Here is an 18,316-nt window from a genome sequence, read left to right as displayed (position 1 = left end):
TTCACAGCATTTTGCGGTCTCGAACTCGCAACTCACTGCTACAATTCTGCTGTGCTTAACCGCCCGGCCTCCTTGCCGATTCTGACCAGAAACTGACGCCCAGAGCTGGGATCGAACCCGCGCCAATCTTGGTACTCTGAACTTTAACCACTGGGCCACCCTGCCCCATTTGCTCTTTATAAAAAGATAAAAAGTACTAAATGCAACCCTAAAGCTTTACTAAGGAGTAAAACTTTTAAGTGGGCTCTATTGGAGTCTAGAATAATTTTGTTTCACTGAATTAACAATAGATTATACACTCAAGTATTAAGATCACTTGATTGCTTAAATCGCAAATTTATCAAGAATTAAATACAAAGAGAATAGCCAAAAAATTCACCATTTCTAAAGAGAGAAAAGGTTTTGGAGCTCAAAAACCTAGAACACAAGAAGTACCCTATAAATAATTAGTAAACTAAAATTCAGACTGAAGATATTAAAACCTAAATCGTCAAATAAACACAAATAAGAATGAAGAAAACATGAGCAGAAAAATTCACCTTCTACTTTACAAATTGTTTGTACTTGTGTTCTAGGTTTTTGAACAGCCGATGGAGCTGGACTCCGAAACGTTTTCTCTCAATATAAACGGCGACTTATCTAAATGTTTTCTTAACTTATAAAAAATGATTATTCTAAATGGTTAACAATCATTTTATAAAATGATTATTGTGATTATAAATGATTAAAAATGATTATTAAAAAAAATTATTTTTTTTTGCTGGTTTCTTCACTTATAAAAAAAATGATTCTGTTAAAATTCCAAGACTCATTTAAGCACCATCTTATCCCGTATAAACATAAAATAAAATATAACTCAGTACTAACTGCAGTGAGTGACAGAGCGCGCATTTTCTCGTCAACGAAAACGTGAAGTCACGGACGGACAGACAGACGGACATGGCGAGCACAATAGCGCCTTTTTCCATAAATGAGAAAATGCGCTAATAATGATTCTCTTTATATTCCAAGACACATTTAAGCACCATGTTATCCGGTATAAACATCAAACACAACACACCGAGGTTGCCAAACCACTGGTGCGCCAGTTCATGCGCTACGACAGAGCAGACTCGCTGCTTGTTGGTCTCGGAACTCTTGGTGGGGTTGTAGAAGATGCTAGTCTCCCTGTAGGTGATGATGCCCCAGTGCTCTGTGGCCCCAGACACGTAGTCGGGGATGGCCGCCATGTCTGGTGGTGGGGTTGAGGTTATACAAACGATTGTTTTTACGACCCTTCTCTTTAGCTTCACTTTTTACAAGACTTCTCTTTAACTTCACATTTTACAAGACTTCTCTTTAACTTCACTTATTGTTGTTTGTCTGCTACAAATCTTATAATAGATAGTATTTCACACTTCTTACTGTACAATCGATCTGAAATTTTGCACACTCGCGTAAAGTCGGAGACAAAGCATGAATCAATTGACAGAATAAAGAATTAAAAAAAATGTTATGCAAAAAAATGTATAAATATTTTTTATATATTTAAAAATAATAAAATAAATTCATTGTACATTAGTGACATCAGAGACACTGGCCTCTTTAGAAGTGTTGTCTTTAATAAGTAATTTTTAAACCAATGATTTAAATAATACCGTATGCGTTTAAAAAACGCATATTATTTAAATCATTGGTGAAAGAGAAAATTTCTTATCAAGATTGCGTGGATGAATGGTTGAGCTTAAGCGACTCATTATAAAGTACTGGTAATTATTCCGGGAAATGGTAAAGAGATAAGTAAAAACTGACAGTGAGCAAGAACTTTCAGTACAATTAAGTACATTAAAATGTTCAAAATTACCTTGATGAAATTGGTTCGCAGAGAAATCAGGGTGTTTACCGCTTTTCAGCAGGGGAACGGTAGCACGAACATACTACAATATTTGCCTTTTTAAACGGGGCATTTCTCACCGCTTTTTGGTAAAGGGGAACGACAGGTCGAAGATCTCGCATTAGAAAAAACAAGCAATATATATATATATATTATATTTTTTTTAATGGAGTATTTCTTACCGTTTTTTGTCAGGGAAACGGTAGCTCGAACGTATCATACAATATTTGTTTTTTTTTGAACGGGGCATTTCTCACCGCCTTTAATTGGAGCATTTCTTACCGTTTTTTGTCAGGAGAACGGTAGCTCGAAAATCCGATAATATATGTTTTTTTTTTTTAAACGGGATATTTCTCACCGCTTTTTGGTAGAGGGAAGGGCAGGTCGAACATCTTCTCGTAGTACTGCAGTATCTGGGCGCCCTGACGCAGTGCGTACTCCGTGTTGTCTACGCGCGCTCGGGGGGCGTAGACGCGGAAGTCCATCCCGCTGGGCAAGGTTTCCTGTACGCAGAGCAAAGGAACTTGAGATTGGAACGCAGAGTGAGACAGAATAGGTAATAAACCTACGTATAATTACAAGAAGGCGAGGTTTCCAGGTACGTTTTAGAACGCAAGAATGACTTTTTTGATAAAAATTTTAATATGTAATAAAGATACGTATACTTGCAAGAAGTGAAGGTTTTCAGATACGTTTTTGAACACAAGAATGGCCTTTTTAATAAAAATTTTAATAGGTAATAAATTTACGTATACTTACAAGAAGGCGAGGTTTTCAGATACGTTTTAGAACGCAAGAATGACCTTTTTGATCAAAATTTTAAATTTTTAGAAGTTTCAAGATTTTGGTTCAGTAGGAGCACCCGGACGACAATATTATTGCAGAGAAACTAAAATCAGGCCGGTTCTCAGTGCCGCCAAATTGAATGTTCAAGATCTTGAATGAACAAAAAATTTTGGAATGTAAGACAACGAAATTCGTGTCAGACTCACGCCGATGTAAATGAAGTCGCAGACGATGAAGCATACGAGATACGTTACCATGGGCACGGACTCTTGAAACGTCACTTCAGCGAGACCTTCAGCGGGCTGGTTGACCGCTTCATTCTGGGGAATATTTAACGTTAGCTTCACTCGTCAGAGGACATCTAACTTTAATCCAGGTAAGCATTACAAATTTATTCCGATTCAAGTTGTCAGGAAAATTTTTCGATAAGCCTATTAACTCAAAAATGTTAAATATCAAGAGATTGGTATTTAAATTGAGTGCCACGACAGACACGCACGACACACGTGCTACGACAGACACGCACACACGCACAACACACGTGCCACGACAGACACGCACGACACACGTGCCACGACAGACACGCACGACACACGTACCACGACAGGCATGCACGACACACGTACCACGACAGGCAGGCACGACACACGTGCCACGACAGACACGCACGACACACGTACCACGACAGGCATGTTGGAGAGCACGATGTACTCCAGGAGAGGGCGCACGACAGTCACGGTGAAGGTTGACTTGAAGCTCGGCTCGTCAAAGCACGGGAAGGCCTGGCGCGCGTAGGTCGGCTCGAACTTTGTCGTCGCCAGCAGCCTGTGGCAGGAGTGGCGTGAATAAAGTAGGTAATATTGAACATGTATTACGGGTAGGTGTTAAGAATGCTAAGAATGCGGGTCGAAGCGATATAGCAAGTGTGTAAGGCGCGGTTGTTTCGAGACCGTGAGAGAAGGAGTTAGTTTACATTGAACGTTGGCGAGCTCAGCGCGAGGGACATTCCATTCGAGGAATGTGGCGTCACTTCGAGGGAATAGGCTTAACTGTGCGCGACTCTAGCGTATATAAGGACCTCAAAATTGGCGCCAAGGGTTGTTGGTCCTACGGAGGTGACCGTCACGCACGTAAGGTCTGCAATCAGCGGACGCAACGGCCGCGGCCGTGAAGCCGGTGGTTTGTCGTTTTCGAACATTGACGGTCGCGAGAAACCTAGACTATCGAGGCAGCTACGAGTCCGGTGAGCACGTCAAGAAAATCAACGTCAACACTACGGCTGCAACTCAGCCGTGAGACAACGCGAGAAGGCCACGAGTTGTACAACGATTATAACGCACGTCATCAGAAGATCTAAGTTTCGAGCTCTACACCACAAGTTATCATCTGTACGGTCATCAATAGACAATAGTACGGTCACAACTTTCATCAGAAGAAACGTGACGGGCACAGTCATCAACCGAAGTACGGTCGTCATAAATTCTACGGTTAGACCGGCCGCGAGACATCACTATAGCGCGGGAAATACGGCCAGGAAGAAGCAGCAACTGTTAAGAAGACACGAGAATACAGCAGCGGCACGGCCGCTGAACATACGGCCGTAAACGTAAGCGCAAGCTACGGTCGTTTACAACTGTCATACGCATAGGAACTGCAACGGATCACACGCTTTTTCCGGGAAAATTAGATGATTTTTATGATGTAAACTGATAGGTTTTGGACTGTTGATTGTGTTCAGATTACATTTTTCAAGTACTAGAGATTTTGTTAACGTAGGATGTGAACTGGAATTTCCCACTTTAATATGAAATGTATCAGTGTTTCATTACAACCCTCTCTGTACTATATTTTGCCGAAACCTTTTCATACGAGAACCTATTCACGTGCCGTTATTGACACTGCGGACCCAACCTAACGAAATTAAAGCGATTGCCGATAGAATAACAGTAATAAAAATAGAAAAAAATCACATAACTAACTTAACTTAGAAACCCCCTATTTAATCGGGCGGTTAATAGTGTTTAGGGGTTAAATACTTCATATACTGACGGTAATGGGCTGGTAACTTCATATACTGATGGTAATGGGCTGGTAACTTCATATACTGATGGTAATGGGCTGGTAACTTCATATACTGATGGTAATGGGCTAGTAACTTCATATACTGATGGTAATGGGCTGGTAACTTCATATACTGATGGTAATGGGCTAGTAACTTCATATACTGATGGTAATGGGCTGGTAACTTCATATACTGATGGTAATGGGTAACTCTACTTATTAGCACATAAGATACGAATTACGTTGGCGTCACATCCACAGGCAAGCCGATTTTGTAGCAACTAAAAATGTTCAAGCCGCAGTCAATGGAAATTTTGAAACGATGCTTTACGATTTAAAGTGGAAATTAATGAATTGACCAACGAACTAAAAAATATAAACGTATACAGCAAAAATATGAACGTATACATTCCAAGGATGAAATTAAGAAAAATATAGCTCTTGATTCCATGCATCGGAATCGAGGCTCCTACCAGGACCGTGCTCAAGATGCTACTCAACTACAATTCCAACAGATTTCATTGCGCATGCAGCTATCAATAAGTATTTCTAAGCACTCCATTGCCGTTAAGAGCTATATAAATGGAATATAAATTCTTAACTATACTTTACGCTAAATGGTTCATTTTTACGCAAATTATTAGTTCACGACTACCATATTATGCAATGTCCGCACCTTGTGTTGTTAGCCTCATCGATGTAGTCCGAGTCATAGAAGCCTACGAGGCCGTTGGCTGTCAAGGAGCCGTCAAATGTTAAGGACAGTCGGAAAATTCCTGGAGACACAGAAGCCTGCGTCCGTACCACCCAGAACTCGTTCGGTTCGTAAGCAAACGTGTCCAGGAGCGCAACATCCTGCAATGAATCAAGACTGAAAATACTCGTTGTGTTCGTACGAAATTAAAGGAAAAATACATAATAAATCACTATACCTTTAGAGATGTTCACACGATAGTCATTGCAACTATTGAAATTGAAAAAAATAACATGAGAGAAAATGATATTGATCTTCTCATTAATGACACAGAAGCCTGCGTCCGTACCACCCAGAACTCGTTGGGTTCGTAAGCAAACGTGTCCAGGAGCGCAACATCCTGCAATGAATCAAGACTGAATAAAAATATTCGTTGTGTTCGTACGCAATTAAAGGAAAAATATATAATAAATCACAATACCCCTAAAGATGTTCACGCGATAGTCATTGCAACTATTTAAATTGAAAAAAATAACATGAGAGATGATATTGATCTTCTCCTTAAGCTTTTTTCAGCGAGTGCATGAATAACAAATAATGACAATTTTCATATTACCTTCAATGTGCGTACAACTTCAGTGCACCATTGCGAGACACACTCAAGTTAAAAAGGATACTAGCCCAGCTGCTACTGCCCTGGTTCGGACATATCGAAACTAGTAACGAGTTCGTAACTCCGTCATCCAATCACTGCTGAATTCTCAAATTGAACTTACCAATCACTGACGAGAAATCGGCCATCTATGCTTAGGCCGCTACGTGTACTAAGGCCGCTGCTTGTTCATAGGCCGCTACACGTACAAAGACCGTTACGTGTACTTAACCCTTGTCCGATCACACAGGTATAATTGTACCAAAACTTTATAATATAATTACTTCGTAAAATTATGCAGTCTGACAAGATTTATGCAAGTTATAACAGTTTGGCCTCTGACCTGCCATGAGTCGTCAGGCTGCAGCGCCTGCAGCGTCGTGCTGCTGATCGTCAGTAGCTTCGAATGAACCAAAAAGAAGTCGCGAGTTTCAGAAGAGTTCACTCTGATTGTCACGTTACCTGTAATATAATCAAGTGTCAACGACATTGACACGTTAACGAGCACAAAATAACTGAATAGAAATAGATCACACAAAATAACAGTTCTTCCTGACAGCTTTCAGACCTTGCTACTATGTGCTCAGTTAGAAATCCATAAAAATCCATCATAGCAGGCCAGAAGATTTTTAAATCCGCACGAAATAAACTGAATACAAATAAATCACACAAACTAACAGTGCTTCCTGACAGCTTTCAGATATTGCTACTATATACCGTACTCAGTTAGAAATCCATAAAAATCCATCACAGAAGGCTAGAGGATTATTATATCCGCATCGAAACATGTCATGCAAGTAACTGTAATAGAGCGCATTTTCTCGTCGACGAAAACTTGAGGTCACGGACGGACGGACAGACAGACAGACAGACAGACAGACGGACGGACAGACAGACAGACGGACGGACAGACAGACAGACAGACGGACATGTCGAGCACAATAGTGAATTTTTCCATAAATGAGAAAATGCGCTAATAATGAGTTCATTGTTAGAAGAATACCTTCGACCATAAAGAATTGATGGAATTACTGAAACTGCTGAATACCCGCTTCGATGACTAAAATAATATCAATATGCTTTTTTAATTCCTATCTCAATTACTGCAATTGACGTACTGAAGTTTCAATGCTCACTAAAGCTAATGAAAGTGTGGCTGAGAAGACGATAAGTACTTATGTGTTCTTCCTTCTCCGAGTAGAAGTATAATTTATATAAAAGCTCGGTTTTGTTTCAATAGACATTCTTTATACGCAACACGGTGAATATTTAGCAGTGAGCTCAGTTTCTTCATAAAAGAGTCTATAATATTTCATGATAAGCCGCTTATGTAACTATTGGAAAAACACGAGTTTGCTCTCATAATAGATTGGCATCGTTTCTTTCTTGTCATGATGTGACCGAGATGCCGGCTTCAGGCAATCAATAGGTGGCTGCAATGACTATATTATCAGTCATCCAAGGTTCAGAATCGCATATGGGTTTATTTAAATAGACAAATTTTCTTAATCATACTGATGCAGGCAAACGAAAGGGTACTTCGGTAAAACTGAGAACAAAAAAACAGAGAGATTTGGAAAGCGAGAATAATTTTCTGAATGGTTTTTTTTTATTTCTTTTAGTTTTTTATTTTCTTTTGTTTTCTTTTGTTTTATTTTCTTTTGTTATTTTATTTTATTCGTCAGTATACCAGCCTTCACGATTCCTTAGGCAGCAAGTGGAGCAGCTAACTGCGGTAACTCGTGATAGGAATCGTGACCGATTCCAAGCCGATTAAGCGGGAATATTTGGAACGCGACTTAAACGGTGACGATCGAGTGCCGCGTTGGTTGCCAGATTTGAAAATCTCTCGGATAATCGAAAGAAAAATTTTTCGCAGAAATAGAAACCACAGATAAATTCTAATGTGACAGAATTTAGGAAATTGATTGATCCCGCTTGAGAGGTAATGAAATTCATGCAAGCAGCGATGAAGAAATACGCTATTATCAAACAAATAATCATGTGTGCATACTCGTTTTGGTATAACGTACCTGAATCTGTTATAATAGTCCTATACTTAGTTCGATACTAAACTTAGAATTGTCCTCGCGTTCAGAAGTAATTAGACTTTTTGGTCATTTCAGCTTTCATTGACGTTGCTCAATTTATTATGTATATAATGTATCGTAAAGTCTAATTCTAATACTTAGATCTACAATCAATCATTACGGTAATTACGATATTTTAAGCTCATACGACCATTAGAGTACGTAAGACCGCAATTGCTTGTATTCATGCATAAGCGTGCTGCGAAATTCAATGTGAGAATAATCTTAGAACTAACGGTAATCGTAAGCTCTTCTCTTGAGACAAACTGCAACTGAAATCATACGAGGAAAATTTATGAAAAATACGGAAAAGTTATAAAAGATTGGCGTTAAAATGTTGTAAATATGGCATGTACTAGATATCTATATGGGTCTGAAGGTAATCTAATGGTGTGAAGGCTAGTGACCGATTCTAGCTAGGATGTATACGTAGTATACGTAGGAAGACGCTTCTCTTTCAAGTTCTACGTTTTTTGATTACATGTATTGAAACCTCTAATGAGAGGTTGTTGAGCAATGTACATAAACAGAGAAGGTCGGTCTAAGTACTAAACTAAATGCTGCGTTCACGGTTGTGACGTTTACGTTTTTAGCGATAAATGTAATTGTTAATTTTGTTCTAATCTGAATTATTATTACACAATTATTAATTACATCTAGATGCTACAAATCCACGTCAGTATTTTGATCTCGTAGCGGCATTCTACATGGCATAATGTGCTTACCAATAATTATTGCAGTGAAACCTAACGTAAATTGAATCATAGCGAAGTTGTATCAAAGGACAGTGCAGCCTGAAAGAAGTGTCAGGAGTAAGAGGAACAATTCTACAATAGCGTGCGCGACCGGCAACTGTTAAGATATGTCCTGAGTATATGGCTACTATCGTGGATCTCAGCCTTCTAAAAATCAATAAGAATGATAACTGCAATTCTTTGCTTAACAAATCAACACACTTGGCAGCCGACGAACACTTGACAATTGCTAAGATAAGCAATTCTGGGTAGGGGCACCCTGGGAGGAGTAGCAGATGCTGTGGTTATCAGACATGCCCACTATCATTAATCATAGCAAATGACAAACAAGATAAAATTTGGATGTTTGTGCATATACACATTATATCTTAAAATCAAAATGCAATTAACTTATTAATTTTGCAGGCATATACGGTATAGACATAAGTAATTTTTACATACATAAATTTGGATTTAGAAAGCATGCATGCAGAAAAAATTGCAGATAGTGGGAAATTTTGAATTTCTTTGAATCCTCCTTCTGCAAGTGATGCTGGTGAAGCATATTGTCACAGCAATATTTATATTAATGAGTAAAGTGATGGATTTTCACAATCACAAAGAATTTACGAGTATTTGCTCCACAAGCACAAGTAAAGGAAAGATGTGACATCACTTATTTGAGAAGCTTAGGGCTAATTTTTTTATAGAGATAAAGACCCTAATGTCAATGTCATGTCACTGGCTGGTGATCCTCTATAGAAATTATCTATTTTTCAAACAAAACTCAAACACAAATTCTTAGCAAGATAAAACAATTTCTTACATATATATATATGTGGTAACTTAACCCCACAAATTGTAGTTCTGAATAGTTTTATTTGTTTAATGTCAATGTCACTTATATCACTGGCTGGTGGCCTTCAATAGAAATTTTCTATTTTTCAAACAAAACTGAAGCACGAATTCATAGCAAGATAAAACAATTTCTTACATATATATATGGTAATTGAAGCCTAAAATTTGTATTTCTGATTAGTTGAATGTGTGTTTCATTGGCGAGCAGCAAGTTATGCAGTGTATGGTGAGTGGCAGCTCATAGTGCCATTGATAGTAGTTCAACTGAAGAAAATGATTACAAAGCCTGGAACTTTTTCCCCGGAGTCCACAAAAATGACTAACAAATTTTATATGTATGCAAAATTGATAAACTTATAGCTCAAAAAATCAAGTTGTGGTATGATAGGAAGTAGGTTAGAAATATCTTGAAACTTGCCTATGAATGAGCTGACTTTGGTTCAAGAGTTGAATAATATAAATAAATATTGGAGCCTTGAAAATATTTCCAAGCACTAACAATATGCTTCATTAATATAATGTCAATTTAAAATAAACAGTTATTGGCATTTCATCAAGTTACCCTACGTCTTTGATAAGGGCATTAGGACAAGTATTCAATTAAATGGGATATTGAGTTAGTATATCAAAATGAATAATACTAATTGTTGTCTGACATGAAATTAATTATAATGCCTTGTTGCTATTACTAAAGATCTCGAACCTTGCAGCTCCTAAGTGAAATGTATTTTATAATTACAGAATATCACTGCTTGATCATATACTTTTGGTAATAATTAAGTATATAGGAGATAATTCATGAAGTTGCAAGCAGGAATATCATGACTCCAAACATGACTAATTCTTGTAGGTATGAAATTTTGCAGATCTAATGTAATGTATTTTTATTTGTTTAAAGAAATCTGCGGTTCACAAAAATGTAATTTCACAAAATTTTCAACTTCCGAAGTGGTACTTTTACTACTACACTCCCACCAAAATATCCTGCATGAAGAGTCAACACAAAACATTTTGTTGGAGATTGCATAGTTGCGGTCATGTCAAACTGCATTATCGCGTGTTCAGTTGCTTCTAAAGTAAAGATAAATGTTTTTGTTGCTGTTTTTAAGGTAAAATTTGAGATTTGGAGAAACACATTCACAGGACTTTGTGACTCATAAGTTTAATTAATTAATTAATTAAATTAATAATTAAGTTTGTGACTCATAAATGGCTCTTCATGGCTGGAATATCAAATTTATCACTCAAAAGAAATGGAATCATGGCTTGCAAATGCATAAAATCATGGCTCAAAAATCCACCTAATTGCGGTTCAGAGAGTAGGTAGATATTTCCTCACTAGAAACATGGGAGGAAGCTTTAGTCCAGGTTTGGAGAGTAGATATATTTAATGTCAGCTTGGAGCTTTTCTTTGGCAGGTTACTGAAATATATGTAATAGCTGCAGGTGCAGCTCGTGCAGCAGCTGTATTGATGCAGCAGCAGCTCATGCAGCAGCTGTATTACAGATAAGTAAATAATATAAACCTCAACAAAAACTGGAAGTTTGGCAAAATCACATCATTGAAAGAGATTAAAGTTATGAGCTCGTAGAAAATTTCAGTTATTCCACATATTTCTATGGCCCTTGCTTTATTACTCTTTAGAAGTTATAAAAACGACTGTTTTTGCCCACACTTCTCTAAAATCAACAAAGAAACAATCATTATTAGCAACATTTTTGAAATGTTTTTATATAGCCAAAACTTCAGAGATTTTTCATCACATTTGCAGATATGAGATTCCTGCTAAAATCAAGATTGTAAATTTCTACTTTATCCTTAAATCTGGCAGCTCCAAAATGACATATTTTTGATAACTATAGAATCTTTTGGCTGAATTACTCACCTTTCCTAATAAAAAGTAATGTTCTAATTAATTTATGAAGAAGAAGTCATGTGGCTTAAAAACAACCCTATATCACACAACTAGGGTGCTGGCTAGCACGCACTCGAAGTACAGACAGACTCGAAGTAGCCCCCACTAAAGAGAGAGACTAGCAGACTCAAAGTAGCCCCCAATAAATCAACATGCACATCACTAACAAACCAAACAAAGGAACATCAACACAGACTGGTAAAAAAGCTCCAGTAGTGACTAGTGAGTGACAATCTGGCATGAGTGACTGGATGAATTACACTCTATTTCTCAAGACAATCTGCATGATTGTAAAGAAGATTTATATTTTTTTCCAAGTTAGGTACACAATTTTAGAAAAATTGGAATTTTATTAACAAGTGTGATTTTTCACATCTAAACCACATAAATTTATAATTCATAAAACATAAAATGTATTCATAGGAGCTGTAGATATTAACAAAATTTTATCATTAACAGCATTTTCGCAAATGTGCCAGAAAAAATATGTTACTTGAAGAATAACTTAGCACTTAAAACCTTTTTATGAATTTGAAGTATTAAAATAATTCTACTAATGACGCATCACATTACAATATACATGTCATTATGATGTCAAAAATTTTCAGCAGTTTTCACTTTTGACTTTATCACTCCAAACGTGGAAAACAACTCTACCTTTAGGGCTGGGACTAGAGCATTTGTCACTGTTGTCCGGTTACCGGTTTAAGGTGCAACCTGATTATTAATTGATAAGTTGATCAGTAGAAGATCTATAAATCAATAGTAGAAAAACCTGAGGAGGGGTTTTGGTTCGTTTATGAATGTACGAATAACATATTAATATAGATTCATTGGCCAGTAATGACAAGTCGTGGATCTAAGAGTAGATATTACAGATAGGTTTACAAGATACACTAGGTAGAAGTAACAGGATACTGGATACAGTAGATAAGAGTATTACGACACAGCGTGTTGGTCTGAGTGCTGGAGTCCAAGACGATGTGAGCACGTCTAGAGTTAGATGCATGACTGCAGCTGAAGGCTGTCTGCCTATGAACTCAATTAACTGCCTGGCGGTGGTGGCGCGGCGCCACTAGGAAAATTGGAGAAAAAACAAGAGGTGGCACAGAGTGGCCAGAAAGAGGAAGGAGAAAAGGAAATAACAGTAGAAGACGAAATAGGCGCACGCATAACTAGGTTGAGTTTTGGTGCTATGGGTTTTTCTTGGGTAAAAATTTAAAAGCAAAGAATAGTCCACAAAAATTCATATCTTTATAGAAAACGTTTCGGAGTCCAGCTCCTGTCTCTTATACACATCTAGATGTGTATAAGAGACAGACGTAANACCAATTTGATAATAGAGTAAAATTTCGTAGAAAAATTAGTAGTATGTCGCTCGCTGATTAAAAATGTGGAGGAGGTGAATGTGCAGCCAGACGTATGATGCCGACGTTAGAAGGCAGAGCCTGACCGAGAAATTTTAACCGCGTGAGGCCGTGTGGTCTCGATGTGGCGTTCAGCGACCGCTCCACCCGACTCTTAAGTCAACGGACATTATTGTAGTAACTTAATATAACATAGAAGTTCGATGCCGGTTTTCTGCCTTTATACGTCCAAGAATACAGTTTGTCGCTCGGCATGAATAAAATACATTTTCATTGGTTTCTATTTTTTGAGAACCATGTAATAGCCTATTCTTAAATTTACTTTGAGCTGCGTTGGATCATTTCGCAATTTATTTTACGTTATGTTACTTGACATGTATTTGGCTAATTCAGCCATTTTATTAGATCATGACCCAGCAGGATGGTTTGCAATAGCGAAACTCAGGTACATTAGAAAACATATGAAATTCAATTCACAGTACTATATAAAACTATATTCACAGTACATATAAAAAATATTTTCGGTTCCTTTTACTGATCAAATTAATAAGTAACATCGTTTTTAATTATAGTTAGTGCTGAAAAGGAAATTAATTAGCACAAAATGAGACTTATATTCGGGATAAACTCGGATTCCTCATTCGAATATGATTGTATGGGAAACAATGTTTCCAGCAGTACGTTGTTAGTACAGTTATTTTTAATTGCTATCTCCTCTATCGATACTTTTATTGAAGTGGTTCCCTTCCCCCTTCGAAAATAGACGCTCATGTGTCGGCACTACATAATTGTGACTTTTACAACTTACGTTGATTAACTTGACACAAGACTCTCAGGGTCAGTGGTATATATACCATTACGTATTCGAGAAGAGGTCAAAAGGAAAAACTTTTTGTTACTATATTGTGATTAACGTCGCTGAAGAAAGCACAAATGCTAACCCACTTAACGAGTATGACACACAACTCATCTCGTACCGCCGGAACATGACACCTCTTTACATTCCATTAACATTGTGAAATGTTGAACTTTTAAGTCACATGATTAATTATCTAACAACCAATACACTGTAGGCTTTAGTACACATTCGAACATTCATGTAGGAATTGTTAGTGGTACACAATAGCGATTAACAATTAGTAGCGAAACAATTTCAAATACAATTAAAAGATTTGTACAGCTTTACACTGCAAAGGCAAATCACTTACATTGATACAATCATTCTAAAATATCGTACAATTTATTTTGTAATATAATCTATTGTTGCTCATAATGCAATCAGACTGTACAAGTCTTTATGTATGTTAATGTTTACAGTAACAACGGTTTATAATTTCGTAATCAGTTCGTGAATTTTAGATGATTACACATAGTTTAAATAAAGTTTAGAACTTTAGTAAAAATTATACTACTTCACTTAATATGATTCAAGTATTGAAAGAACCTGTTCCATCAAGTCAGACTTGAGACAGCCAAGAAAGTTGGCTGAAGCAAAACATTTTGAAGATAGGTATTGATTAACACGAAATGCTAATGAGTTAACACAGCATTTTGCGATCATGGCAAGAAATCAAGACATTCACACGGTATTGTGGTTCACGAATCACTAGGGCATTACTGCTTCTCGCGCAATATCAATTGTTTGGAATTGAATTTGCGGGCATGACCGTTTTTCATCAACAAGAAAAAGGATTTAATCCGATTTGATTTCTGAAATGTGACAGCGGAAGCTTGCGTTTCATGAACAAGTCAGGCTCACTGACCGCGAGAAGAAAAAAAATTTCTAAACACATCGTCTATGTTTACCATCAAAGACAAATTGAGTTCAGAAATCCTTGTGATGTTATGATCTATATAAGGAAGGCTAAAAGATCCTATTGGATAACACGTGGGAATCATTTAAGCACGAATCATTTAAGCGCTTAGTGCAACACAAAATCGGTACAAATATTTGTCGCAATATCATGAATTAATTATGGTACTAAAGTTCACCTGGGAATTTTACCGTTTTTACAATGTCTGATTCATCCGTTATTATGTTTAACATTACTGTTTAACACGAATATGGTTATCGCCAATATCTCATGATTACAATATTTTGACCATACTTCAAATTATTCTGGTACTTACAATCAACGGAACCAGATTGTTTTTAATTCAATTCTGTGATATATGATAACTGAAGGTTGAAAGCTCATTTAAGCGCAACACAAATTCAGTACAAATATTTGTCGCAATATCATGAATTAATTATGGTACTAAAGTTTATATAACTTATTTATTTTTGCGTCAGCAAACAAAATATGCATAAAAGGATTAATGTAAATTACATATAAGTAAATTCACAATCGTGCATAAAATCTTAACTCAATTTATTTGCTTTTTATCGAATGAGAAAAATTACCTTTCAAACTTTTGAATCGACATTCTCATGAATATAATAGCCCATATAAAGGGTGATGACATATTTATTTATGATATGTGTAGCAGAAAGTTCTCCCGTTCGTATATAGTTATGTTACTATTAACAACAAATATTAACAAGCCATGATTATTTTATCTCGTTAAGCATAAAACGCATCGAACGTTTTTCAATAGCGTATTTATTGAATCGAACGTATTTAATGTATCGAACGTATCGATTATCGCAATTCATTATTTGGAAACGATAGCATATCACTCTTGAGTTCAATCGTGAGTTCGGTTATGAGTCACTCTCTCAGCCAATGCTCTTCATCAGGCTAAGCATGGAGGTTAATGAGGTCACTGATGGTATTTCCTGGACTCACGTAAGCACGTATGCTATAGCGTCGATTTTTCATCCAACATTTCTTCATCCACTCAACCACACACGTGATGTTATAATGAGCTATTTAAGCAATGGTTTTAACCAATTAATAGTCATTTATAGGAATAATCGTTTTACGACGTTTCATAAATAGCATGCTCAATTTTACATTGACCACAAATTGCCGTATTTTGACTATTCAAGTTATACAACATTTATTTTATGCTCTATATGTTGTAATTTTTGAACAACGTGAATTTATCACGATGATAATTCATCACAATAACAGTCTTACTGACATCTCATTTTCTGCATGCGTAATTGCGTGAAGTAGTCAAGCTATTATTTTATACATCTTGTTATATTCTAAAAGAATTAACATTATACTCTGACATCATGAAACATCGTTCCACTTTGTTACATTCAATACATTGATTGAATACGTGTAATCTTTGGTAACGTATTAGTAGCCTTGAACGTGGTAACCTCGTTATTAGGGTTTAAAGACTTTTTTGCACAGTTTACTCTCTGCAAGAAAAATAATCATTCAATCAATAGTCACACATTAATATGTTTGTATCAATGGAATTCTTATTTAAGTAATAATTCTATCACATTAAATACAGTAACGTGACCACGTTCTTAGAGACCGGTATTATTACCTTCGTGCAATTTTAGAAAATGATAAAAGTTGTGCGTCACGATCGACTCGATCTGCGGTCACTGAGTCTCTCTAAAGCCCTCTGATAGTGCAGTATCGTAGCATGCTTACGCACAAGGCCTTCGCCTTTGATCTCTAATTAAGTGTATGTTTCACGCACAAGCGTCTTACGTTCTCGCACGTCGTTGCCTAAAGTACCATTGTACAGAAACAGCATTTGGAGTTTGCTTTGCTCGTTATGTTACCGTTATTCGCGTGGAATTTATTCACGTATGTGATCTTTCACGAGTTAATACTGAATTAGATGAAGTTAAACATAAAGAAAACAGCGTTTAGATGATTTCGTATATACGAAAATCCACATTCGCTTTTAACTTATCACATTTGAACAGAGGAAATGAACATTTTCATGAAAGCTTCAGTGATTAGTTATGACTAGCTTAAGTAAATGAACCATAGTTCTGCTGCTAACTTCCTTTTAATTTGCATATACTTAAGGCGATTACGTCATACGATTCAGAGACTTACCTAAACGTTAATAATAAAATCAGTCCGTTGATTCCAACGTTTTTTAATCATGCTAACCTCAAAATAAACATCATAGTTTGCCTCTAAGAATTTTCATATCAACATCAAAAATAATTCACAATAAGCTAGATAAATTGGTACACGTACATCACGTTATTACCCTATCAGTCAATAAAATCAAATTGACGACTTCTAGCATTATATTAGATTAAAGAGTGAATATATATAGGTATATATAGATACCAAGAATGGGTTTCAACATCATTTTATGTTACAGGATTATTCATAATCTCTTGTAGGTACGGTACAGCTAATTATACATTAGCATTAATGGCATCACTGCCTTATTACCATCAGAATTCATCAATTATTTTTTAATTAAGGCTGTAACAGCATGAAGTTCATTAGTGAGAATTGGCTTTATAGTTTGGAAGCCTCGTCAAGCTAAATTATTAATTCAACATCTGACTCTAGCCTCACAGGATTTATTTTTCCGACTTATGTTACTATGAGTCAATAGCGAATTGATAATTTTGGTTTTCGCCTAACCTTATGGAAACGGCCGAGGGATGGAGGGGAGAGGACGCGGGTGCCTGAGTTGCTCGACCGTTAACAACAGGAAGAGGTTAATGTTTTGATGGCAGGTTGGCCGTGTGCTGACTGGTGGTCGAACTTCAGAGACTGGGCGAGGAGGAGAGGGAGGTCCAGGCATGGGGCCATGTAGCAGCGGAAGAGCCGGGGGGCGCACCGACGAGTGGAGGACCGGTGTACGCGGGTGGATTTGCTGCGCGGATGTGTTGGGGCAATGGGATGGCACAACGGCAGAACCAGTTGCTGGTATATTGTCTAAGGATTGGAAGCGAGGTGCACTTGAGGTGGAACCAGTGCCGCAATTGTTGCACAACGGTAGTAGTAGTAGGAGTAGTTGCAGTAAAATGATTTGCTAGCACTTCAGCTATCAAACTATTTCGCAAAGGAGGTCGAAAGATAACATCGCCAACAAGGCGGAAGGTCTCAATTATGCAAAGGACAGATCCCTCACCCACGTCAGAAAATGTTATACTTGTGGTGCAGGTTGGGCACATAGTGATAGGGCCCGGGTTTGGCTCGATGTCGTCACCTAGCAGGAAGAGAAGGTACAGGGAACAGGCAGCCGGGTCTCCAAGTTCTCCATCAGAAAAAACCGTTGGTCTAAGCCAACCGGGGAGCGCTTGCCAGGACGCAGCCTGTCTCTTATACACATCTAGATGTGTATAAGAGACAGTCGATGTTCTCACTGGGTGACTTGCACTGTCTCTCTTTGGATCT

General features: G+C 37.2%; 1 protein-coding gene across 1 annotated transcript in view; it reads right to left on the bottom strand.

Annotated features, from left to right (window-relative positions):
* Nucleotides 1-1,060: 1,060 nt before the first annotated feature.
* LOC108679896 (endoplasmic reticulum aminopeptidase 2-like) overlaps nucleotides 1,061-18,316 on the bottom strand; it is a gene marked incomplete at its 3' end in the record, with an annotated part of 21,802 nt that continues 4,546 nt past the window's right edge. The window contains exons 2-7 of the mRNA XM_018168637.1: nucleotides 6,410-6,528; nucleotides 5,397-5,575; nucleotides 3,340-3,484; nucleotides 2,866-2,979; nucleotides 2,232-2,376; nucleotides 1,061-1,231 (exon numbers count right to left, since the gene is read on the bottom strand). Of these exons, the coding sequence (XP_018024126.1) occupies nucleotides 1,061-1,231; nucleotides 2,232-2,376; nucleotides 2,866-2,979; nucleotides 3,340-3,484; nucleotides 5,397-5,575; nucleotides 6,410-6,528 (873 nt within the window). The remainder of the gene's footprint in view (nucleotides 1,232-2,231; nucleotides 2,377-2,865; nucleotides 2,980-3,339; nucleotides 3,485-5,396; nucleotides 5,576-6,409; nucleotides 6,529-18,316) is intronic.

This window comes from Hyalella azteca, unplaced genomic scaffold, assembly GCF_000764305.2.
Source record: "Hyalella azteca isolate HAZT.00-mixed unplaced genomic scaffold, Hazt_2.0.2 contig1935, whole genome shotgun sequence".
Classification (NCBI taxonomy): Eukaryota; Metazoa; Arthropoda; class Malacostraca; order Amphipoda; family Hyalellidae; genus Hyalella; species Hyalella azteca.
This window is presented reverse-complemented; position numbering and strand designations above follow the sequence as displayed.